General features: G+C 37.4%; 1 protein-coding gene across 1 annotated transcript in view; it reads right to left on the bottom strand.

Annotated features, from left to right (window-relative positions):
• Positions 1–433: 433 nt before the first annotated feature.
• Positions 434–11,531, bottom strand: part of LOC141134237 (olfactory receptor 2D2-like) — a 106,350-nt gene continuing 95,252 nt past the window's right edge. The window contains exon 4 of the mRNA XM_073623815.1: positions 434–490. Within this exon, the coding sequence (XP_073479916.1) occupies positions 434–490 (57 nt within the window). The remainder of the gene's footprint in view (positions 491–11,531) is intronic.

Below are 11,531 nucleotides of genomic sequence, written 5' to 3'. Positions count from 1 at the left end.
TGGAGGATGTTCACTTAACACAGTATACATTTACATAATATCTAATACATATAGTGATGATGTTTTCACTTAAAATACCGATACAGTTTGTGCAAAGGAAATGCTAACAAGAAGAAAGAAGAAGAACAAAAAAGCTGCTTTTGGGCTTGAACATTTGAATGATTAAAATTTAGCTTTTTCTATAAGCTGAGTGAACACTGTTGACATCTTTAGTAAATCATCGACAATCTTTATTTCTTTATCTATTTGATTTATTGCACCTAAATATTTACATCCCACATTTTACTGTAAGACACTTGATTAGATTCTTTAAACCATCAAAGCATTTTTTTTTGTTGTTAAATGTGGAAAAGGACTTTGCTTATCTGAGGATGAGCATATTATTATTATTATTATTATTATGATTATTATTATTATTATTAATAATTATTAATTACTCCATTTTCTGCAGCGTGTGAGAGTAATCTTCAAGGGCAACCACAGATTTTACCTAGAAGGGAAAAGTAAAAGTGCAATGTCTTACATTTGTCTTCCTTGACGTTGTCTCCTGACTGTTAAGTACTCTTGTGCTCTGGTTTACAATAAAGGCCATGCTGTAACATAGAGAGATTGCACTGGTATTTATTAACAGATTGATCACCTGGAGAATTGGTGGAGAATGACAATAAAGCCTTCAGGGACAATCTATAAGTAAGTAAGAAACATTATCCATTTTTTTCTACTTTCAGAAGGAAACAATTTTGTGTATGTCTGGGCAAAAGAACGAAAATAAAAGGACCAGGAAGCATATTTGGTACATCTCTACAATAATTATCTTAACAAAATTTTTTTATTATTATACATGATTTATATAGCGCAGTTTTTGCAGCAATTTACAATATAAAGGGAGACGGTACAGTGACAATACAGTTCAATACAAGAGGGTTAGGAGGGCCCTGCTCCTGCAAGCTTACAATATAATAGGGAGGATCTGGTGGAACAATAGGTAATAACTGTGAAGGATGAACTGATGGGAGAAATAGAAGATTTGGTAATTAGCTGAAGGCAGGATAGGCTTTCCTGAAGAGATGAGATTTTGGGATTGCCCCAAAAGTGGACAGAGTAGGAGATAGCCAGACACATTGGGGTAGTGAGTTCCACAGGATGGGAGAGGCTCTGGAGATGAACATGGGAGGAGGAGACAAGGTGTTAGAAAGCAGGAGGTCTTGGAGGGAATGGAGGGGACGGTTTGGGTGATATTTGTAGACAGAATTGGTGGTGTAACTCGGGGCAGAGTAGTAAAATGTTGTTAGTGTTTTGAATTTTATACATTGGGCAATGGGAAGCCAATGGAGGGATTGGCAGAGCAGGGTGGTGGACACTGAATGGTTGGTAAGGTAGATGAGTCTGACAGCAGCATTCATGATAGACTGAAGAGGGGATAGCCATGCTTGGGAGATGCCCTAATCTGTATGTAGTGTTACATAACGGTATGATTTTCACTGACACCATCAGCTACACTGGATCTAGCGTCACATACTTTGGATATATAGCTGATTTTTAAACTTTTGCATGTATCTTGGCTTAAGCACAGCAGCAGCACCCCAGCTTGATATTTATTTCAACTTGAAAAATAGGCTTTTTTAAGGTAGTTTTGGCTGTGACTGTAAGGTTTACTGGTTCATGGCTTGCTTTTCATAAATGGTAAAGCCTATGCACAGTTTCACCTATAGCAGCCACCATTCCCTTAAGGCTATTATGCAAACTGGTACTTGGATGCCCCTAGGATTTGAGGCATGGTGCTAAACTCACAGAACTAGGACACTCCCCAGCAACTCTGAAAGTCATACTGGGAAAAAGTCCATTGGACAAAATTAATCGAAAGTGACGGCATTTTAACTGTGGTTTTTAGGTTTGTTTTTTTTTTGTTTTTTTACAGTGATTGTAAGTAGATTGTGAACATTAAACTTTGGATTCTTTGCTTTTAGACCCCTTTCACACTGGGGTGCTTTGCAGGTGCTACAGCGCTAAAAATAGTGCTTGCAAAGCTCCCTGAAAGAGCCACTGCTGTCTCTCCAGCGTGAAAGCCCCGAGGGCTTTCACACTGGAGCGGTGTGCTGGCAGGACGCTAAAAAATGTCCTGCTAGCAGCATCTTTGGAGCGGTGCAGGAGGGGTGTATACACCCCTCCTTCACCACTCCTGCCCATTGAAATCAATGGGGCAGCGCGGCTATACCGCCGGCATATCGCTGCTGCAGCTTTGCGGTGGTTTTAACCCTTTCGCAGCTGGTTTTTAACCCTTTCTCGGCCGCGAGCAGAGGTAAAAGCGCCCCGCTAGTGGCAGAATAGTGCAGCAAAATTGACGGTAAAGAGCTGCTAAAAATAGCTGCGCTTTACCGCCGACGCACCCACCACCCCAGTGTGAAAGGGGCCTTACTGCTTCACTATGTGCCCAGTTGTATTATCTTGCATGAGTGAGCCCTAACCCTGGAGGGTGGAGGATTGGAAAGAGTATTTATGACAGCATTTACCTGTAACACTCTGGTTATATGCATTTTGTTTGGATGTGGAAGCGAGATTTGATACTGGGTTTAAAGAGATACACACACATATAGATGCAGTTTTGTAAGTAATATTTTATGCAGTTGGTGAAATAATAAAATACAAATAAAGATGAAAAGTTCCACTTGTGTCTTAATTGTGTACAGCAGGGTGTGGGGTGGTAGCTGATCCGTTTATAAAGAATGTTGAACACCAACCCTCTGCTGATCAAAATCCCAGATAAATGCTTCACCACATTGCTTTTATGGGAATCCCCTATAGGTAATTCACTTACCAGAAGGTGATGGGTTAACAGGTTAACAGCGTGCCTTTCATTGGTTTAATATCGACGGACTTAGTTCACGCAAATAGGACTGGATCCATGAATGGATATTTGGATAGCTGTCAGCGCACTCTGCGTACTTCCATCTAAATTAAGCTCATAACGAGCGAAGAAATAGAAGTGCCCATAGCGTAATCCAGTCAATTAAAATAATTTTATTTAGAGGGGCAGGAGGCGGAGCCTAGAAGAGCAGACATGCATTGTTAGATCTCCACACCGCTGAGGAGAGAAGAGAAGGACAAAGCAGAGCCTGCAGGCTCAAAAGGTATCCATTTGAACCTTTTTGCCCCAGGGAACAAACTGTGAAAGTTTGGGCAGGAAATATGGTACTGGGAGGAAACCGTGGCAGAAATAAAAATCACCTCACAAAGAGCTCACAGGCACTCACTGCAGCTGAAGCAGCTCCAGTCACCTCACAAGATACAGCATCAGGGCGCTCTCACAGACAGAAAATGTCACAGCAAGACTCTCCATTTGAGTCAGATACAGAACAAATCCTCTCACAAACTTCTCCACAAGCCTCCTCAGTATCCCCAGTAATATTATTACAATTTGAAAAGATGCTTCATAAGGCTTTAAAACAAACCTCAGACCAAATAACAAAAAGCCTAACCAAAGAAATAAGAGAGCTGGGAAACCGCACCGCAGCCTTAGAAATAAAAATGGATGAAATTGAAATTACAACCCAAGAAAATATAACAGAATTGGAACAATTAAAAAAAGAGAATTTAATACTTCAAACTAAGCTCGAAGATTACGAAAATAGAGCCAGACGTTCAAACTTGCGCATAAGGGGAATACCTGAAACTGTGACAGACCTGCAATCTACTATTACTGCTCTATTACAAGAACTAAAGCCAGATATCCCTATTGAACGTTTAGAACTGGACAGAGTACACAGAGCCCTCACAGCCAAAAAGAAAGATGGACCCCCACGTGATATAATTACAAAATTTCATTATTACAGAACGAAAGAATAAATACTAATTGCTGCAAGAGAAAAAAAGGAACTTAATTTTCAAGGACACAATTATCAAATTTTTGCTGACCTATCCCAACTTACTATTACTAAAAGACGATCCATGAAACCCCAACTAATGGAACTGCAACGCCACAACATTATGTATCAATGGGGCTTCCCCTTTTCAGTCAGATTTAACTACCAAGGTACAATTTACAGAAGCAGATCAGTAGATGAACTACAACAAACCCTTTTAAAATTAAATCTGACAGAACCCACAAGCAGCAACACCCCCACACGCAGAAGAATGGCGTCATCTTCACCTTCAGGCAGCACCCAGAAAATTTCAGAACAAAATGGGAATCATCATTCTCACAAAAGAGGCCGTTATGCCACATCATCCATGGACCAAGAAGATTCAATGGACTGACATCCTAATTCCTGATATCTCTTCATTTATTATACTAAGAGATGGTTCTCTATAAAAAAACCTGTATTTATAACTGAATGTAACTGCATTCTGATAGTCACACACTGTGTGGGATCATGTTACATTCCAGTTATATTTCTTATTGCTTCTGATTCATATAGCCTTAGAATATATAAGTGAAATAAGGAAATTCTTGTTCAGTTATATATTATCAGGCAATAACAATAGATTTATTACTTTTTAGGACAAATATGTTCAATAATCCAGAAGTAATGGAAGCTTTTTCTTTCTTTTCTTAAAAATATAATATTATTACCTAACTAGTTCCTAGAATTATGTTTTTGTTTATTGTAATCTGAAGCAATACAACCTCAATTTTATGAGTTAACATATCTAAACAGTTACATATGAATAAAATATGTAATTGTTTACTCTAAAAGGGTTAAAATCCCAAAATAATTCAAACTATCTTCATCAATACCAAAGTTATTAACAGTACCTTTCTAACTGAATTATTTAGCCTAGGGCAAGACTAACCATATACAACCACCCTGGAATAAATAATTTCAACAAAAACTATATTCTGCACTCCAATTAATGAAACATCATTTTGATGTCTTTTGACATAGCACTTCTCTCCTGTAAGCGGAAGATCCGTGTACCCCCATTAGCCCTCCTCATTCTCCCAACCATATTATGTGGGAGTGTGACGAAGGCACTTATTCCCCTGAGAGAGATATTTATTCTCTTTCACGGGTAAATTGTGATTACTTGCAAAAAATAATTTATACAATGTATCATCTAATCTCATATGTTTTTTGTTTACTCTTTACTCCAGAATTCACTGGTTTCTTTTCTATCTATTCATCTCTTCAGTCCACACAGGTTGATCTGCGCAGTCAGCTCTGCATAACAAAAAGTAAGTCAAAACTATTTGATCTATTGCCATGGCACCACTGAATATACTTTCCCTGAATGTTCAGGGAATAAATGTCCCTCAAAAAAGGACCAAAGCCTTCCGTACTTTCCATAACAAGAAGGCTCACATAGTATGCCTCCAAGAAACACACTTCACCAAAGATTCTACTCCAAAATATATTTCTCCTTTTTATCAACAAATTTACACGGCTTCTGCCTGTACCAAGCAAAGGGGAACTCTAATTGCATTTCACCGATCCACACCATTCACCTTATCATCAGAAATTAAAGACCCAGAAGGTAGATACCTGATACTCATGGGTTAAATAATGGATACAGCAATCACGGTGATTTCCTACTACGCTCCTAACAAACAACCTACACCATTCCTCTCACATATATTACAAGTGATTAATACACACAAAATAGGAACAGTGATAATGTGTGGGGATTCGAACCAGGTCCTCCTCCCATTTCTAGATAAATCACCTTTTACACCATCCAAAATAACCTCTAGATTACCTTTTTCTCAACTTCTTTCCAAATACAATCTGGTAGATTCATGGAGAGAAAGTAACCCAATGAAAAAGAAATTCACTTATTTCTCGCACCCTCATCAAACCTTCACCAGAATAGATCATATTTTTCTAACAATAGGAATGATACCAGAAATTATTGCATCAGGTATAATTCCGATTCCGTGGTCTGACCATAATGCAGTATACACTACTATAGCCTCAGCCATACCAAAAGCGCATGACCCAACGTGGTACTTACCAGACATAATGCTCAAACACCCACTACATCAGATGGCCATTGAACAAGCTTTAAAGGAATACATATCAATTAATAATACAACAGACATCTCCCCAATAACACTGTGGGAAGCTCATAAGCCTGTCTTGCGTGGTACAATACAAAGACAAATGGCACTATTTAAACGGGAACGCAAAAATCTAGCAAAAAAAATAGAACTCAATTTTAATGCAGCCTACATATCATTTCAAGATAATCCATCTCAGAGTACAAAATCTCATCTGGAAAAATCTAGATTGGAATACGATCTATTTCTCACTGAGTCAGTTGATAAATCCGTCAAACGCTCCAAACACAATTTCTACATGAATACAAACAAACCAGGTACATATTTGGCTCGGGCATTAAATTCAACTAACAAATCTTTCAAACCAATACGTTTGAAATTATCAAAAAATGTTTACACTTGTAATCCAGTTAAAATAGTCCATAAATTTCACTCACATCTCGCAACTTTATACAAAACAAACAATGAATTTAATCCTACAGAAGCTGAATCCTTCTTCTCAAAAATAACCTTACCTGAGTTATCTCAGAATCAAAAAAGCAGTTTGGATGAGCCTATAACTATAGATGAAGTTGCTAACGCCATAAAAGACCTAAAACTTAACAAAAGACCAGGCCCAGACGGCTACTCGGCTTTATACTATAAAACATTCTCAGAAATACTCTCTCCCATTCTCACTGAAACTTTTAACAAACTTCTAGATGGACATTCTTTTCGGCAAGAAACACTAATGGCAATTGTTTGTATGATCCCAAAACCCCTTTCTGATGATACTTCCTGTGTGAATTATCGGCCTATCTCTCTGTTAAACCTCGATATTAAATTATTAGCAAAAATAATAGCAAAACGCCTCAATAGCATTATAGGAAAATTAATACATAGAGATCAAGTAGGCTTCATGCCAAATAGACAGGCAGGCGATAATATACGCAGAGCAGTGTTATTGGCACAAATTGCCAAAAAACGGAAAATCCCTTTATGTTTTCTATCTCTCGATATTAAGAGGGCATTTGACACAGTATCCTGGCAATATATGCAATATTCATTATAAAAATGGGGTTTTGGACCCCACTTTTTAACATGGATCAAAGCATTATATAATAAACCCAAAGCCTATATAAAATATGCTGGATACAAATCTGAAGCCTTTAATATCGAAAGAGGTACCCGACAGGGTTGCCCATTATCTCCCTTATTATTTGCCCTTATACTCGAACCCATGGCCCAATACATCAGAACAAACCAAACTATAACTGGCATTGAAGTAGGAGGTATTACACACAAATTATGTATATTTGCAGACGATATATTACTTTTTCTATCATCACCACAGGTCTCTGGTCCTAACTTAATACCAGCTCTTGATGGATTTGCAGCCCTATCCGGCCTTATGATTAATCCTAAGAAATGCCTAGTGCTTAATATTTCACTCACAAACATGGAATTGATCCCAGCTAGGGCTGCACTCCCATTCACATGGGCAGAAAAATCAATCCCATATCTTGGAATTCATTTAACAGCATCTCATTCTGACTTATTCTCAACCAATTATCCTCCTGTATTAAGACAGATCACAAATCTAATAAAACAATGGTTGCAACTTCCTTTATCCTGGATAGGGAAGATTAATGCAATCAAAATGACTATTCTACCCAAATTGCTTTATCTATTCAGAGTCCTCCCTATTCCAATTCCTTCCTATTTTTTGAGAATAGTACAAAAAAGAGCAACTTCGTTTATATGGGGCTCTTCTAAACCACGTATACCTATACACACACTACATCTTCCCAAAAATAAAGGAGGCCTGGGATACCCTAATTTTACTAACTACTACAGAGCAGCACATTTGGCCAGTCTGTCCAAATACCATGCAAAACAGGAAATCCCATTATGGGTATTTATAGAGGCTTCAGAAAATGACCCTCTATTAATATCAAATTTATTATGGCTTGATCCTAAAGACCGCCATAAAATTCATAATCCCATAACTAAACACTTCTTATCTCTCTGGGATAAACTAAAAACCAAATATCAGTTACAATCTCCACACAATCCTCTCCTTTCTTTTATCAGAAATCCGGCCTTTTATCAGGCATGGATCTACCCAAATTCTTTTAAAGCTTGGACAACATCAGGCATTCAGACACTAAATGACTTCATAGCATCTAAATCATTCCTTACATTCCCATCGCTTAGAGAAAAATATGATCTACCAAACTCTGAGATTTTTAGATATCTCCAAATCAAAAATTTCTATACACCATTCCTAAAGGGGATACACCATTATCCCAATTATCCATTTTTGAATCAATCTGTACAAAAGATCCATTTGCTAAAGGTACAATTTCATCACTTTATAATCAATTATATGGAGTAGCAAATCTTAATAGACCCTCTTACGTTCAGAGGTGGGAGGAGGACCTGGGACGAACTTTAGAAGACACGGACTGGTCTAATATATGGCTCACATCTAAGTCATCTTCACCCAACATCTTAGCACTGGAGACAAATTATAAAGTCCTAACTCGCTGGTACCTTGTACCCACTAGAGTGGCAAAATATTCACCTAATACCTCAACTCTTTGTTTTCGAGGATGCCCAGAAATAGGCACATATTTACACACATGGTGGACGTGCCCAGTAATCCAAACCTTCTGGAAGGAAGTCTTCGTGATTGCATCTAAAATATTTAAAAAAATAATACAACCAGATCCATATTTAACTTTACTTAATCTAAAACTGGAATGGTTAACACTCTCTCAATTCAAACTTATGATCCAACTAATAACGGCTGCAAAACAAACAGTGGCCAAGGCATGGAAATCTCCTACATTGGTACTAGCAGAAACAATTCACAGAATGAATAATACAATGTCCCATGCTAAGATGGTAGCCATCGATCAAAATCAAATTCCAAAATTTGAAAAACTTTGGCATCCTTGGATAAAACAACAGTTCCTGTCAAATTTCAATGACTCTGTCCTGTTGCCATGGTAACAGATTAAATGACTTACAGAGACACCCATTCTAAGGCTTCAAAGAGAACTAAAAAGAATAATAAACTGACGAGCGGGACAACCTTGTGGACCATACCTCTACCTTTCAACCCTTTTTCTTCTTTCTCTTTCCTTTGCTCCACCTTACGATTAAAGCTCATTATCAGAATTTATTTGACCTATATACACTCTACTTGTAAACAATATGTATAGTAGGTATAAATCATTTAAATACCTACAAAAGTAACTAAGGAAATGATATATATCTTTAATTTAGGTTTACGTGAACCCAATGTTTAATATTTGAAATTTCATGATATTTACCTATATTAACCCTACTGTAAAACAATGAGCTTACTTTATAGATCCTTGTAAACTTACTTTATGTATCTTTATGTATCTTTATAACATTGTATACTCAATAAACTTCTTTTGACAAGGAAAATAATTTTATTTAAAAAACTAAGTGATCCCATATAGATGTACACTTACAATGTATCAAAATAATATAAGCATGTATCATAGATCGTTGAGTCCTGATATACCTTATTACCCATGAGAGTGGTATTCCCAGCTAAGGTATCACTGAAGATTAACGGCGTGGGTAGCTGCTCGCGCCGTTGATCTTCTGTGATACCTTATCCGGGAATACTCTGCAGAGTGCGCTGACAGCTATCCAAATATCCGTTCACGGATCCAGTCCAATTTGAGTGAACTAAGTCCGTCGATATTAAACCAGTGAAAGGCACCCTATTAACCCATCACCTTCTGGTAAGTGAATTACCTATAAGGGATTCCCTTAAAAGCAATGTGGTGAAGGATTTATCTGGGATTTTGATCAGCAGAGAGTTGGTGTTCAACATTCTTTATAAACGGATCAGCTACCACCCCACACCCTGCTGTACACAGTGGAACTTTTCATCTTTATTTGTATTTTATTTCACATATGAACTTCTTAAGCGCTGCTAATGTTTAAAAGACTTTGGTTTGTTTAATATTTTTTTTATACAGTTTACATTTTTATTTTTATTTGTATCTGTTTTTTTCTCGATGTTTGTGAAAGTTGGTGAAATACGTTTTGCTACAGTATCCCAGATAGCAAGGATAACTTGCCTCGTACACACGATCGGATTTTCCGGCGGGAATTGTGTGATGACAGGCTGCTGGCGGAAAATCCGACCGTTTGTACGCTCCATCGGACTATTGTTGTCGTATTTTCCGGGGACAAATGTTGGATGGCAGGTTTATAAATTTTCCACGGACAAATGTCTATTGTCAGATTTTCTGATCGTGTGTACACAAGTCCGTCAGACAAAAGTCACAAGTACAAACACGCATGTTGGGAAGCAAGGACGAGCCATAAGCGGTCAGTCTTGTAAACTAGCACTCGTAATGGAGAATTAACATTCGTGACGTGGCAAATTCTTAAATCTCGAAATGCAGCGCACAATTCTCTTCTTCTTTATTAATGAAGCTGCTTTGCTGGTGATACTGATGGAGTTCTGCCAAACGTATTTTAAAAGGATTTAATTTTTTAGTAATATCAAAAATAATATTATTAGGCTTGTTTTTTTTTGGGCAAGTTACCACAACACCATTATCCCGTAGTTTTTAAGATCAAAGATACAACTATGTTGGTGTCCCTTGTTAATTTTACCTTGTATTTTTTTAAATGTAAATGTCTACTCCCAAACTGTCATTTGAACACATAGCCAAGCATTATTCTACACAATTTTTTTTAATGTGCATTAAAAAAAAGAAAACAAGTACAATTAGACATGATATCTGCAAATAGAACTTAACCAAAAAGTGCATTCTATGCATCCAAAAATATATAAAATATACCAAATCAAATCATTATTCAACAAAAAAATAAAATAAAAGCCTCATGCATGTGTCCTGCTTCTTAATATAGGGGGCAACAATGCCAAGCAGTGAAAGCAGGGGTCCGTCATCCGGAGATAATTCCAAAAATCATCTGGACTATTCTCCTGAAGCTCCCACAGCAAAAGCATATGACATAACTGGTCACAATTAATAAAGCAACCAATTTTTGGTCCAAGAAATCCTCCTCCTCCTGTTCCTGGACTGGACTTGGGTCAAAGCAATAACTTCAAGGCCAATAATACATGTTATCTCCTCCGATTCCGCAACATGTCTGGTTGACGAACAGCTGTTCAGAAATGAACTTAAAAGCACGAAATGAAAAGCACAAAATAAAAAGCACAAATTTAAAAGTGCGAAATGAAAAGTGCAAAATGAAAAGCACAAAATGAAAAGTGCGAAATGAAAAGTGCAAAATGAAAAGTGAAAAATGAAAAGTGCGAATCAACACTCACCAAACTTCTACTAACATGAAATTAGCAGAAGGAGCCCAAAGGGTGGCACCTAACAATTGAACTTCCTCTTTATCATCTCGTAGTACATCACTACATTCGTGTCTGTTGGCTGACAATTGTGTACCGTTTGTATGCAAAAAAAAATCCAGGCACACACCCTTCGGACAAAAGTCTGACGTTTTGTCTGCGGAAAATCCGATC

Source organism: Aquarana catesbeiana, linkage group LG03 (genome assembly GCF_042186555.1).
Source record: "Aquarana catesbeiana isolate 2022-GZ linkage group LG03, ASM4218655v1, whole genome shotgun sequence".
NCBI classification, from domain to species: domain Eukaryota; kingdom Metazoa; phylum Chordata; class Amphibia; order Anura; family Ranidae; genus Aquarana; species Aquarana catesbeiana.
This window is presented reverse-complemented; position numbering and strand designations above follow the sequence as displayed.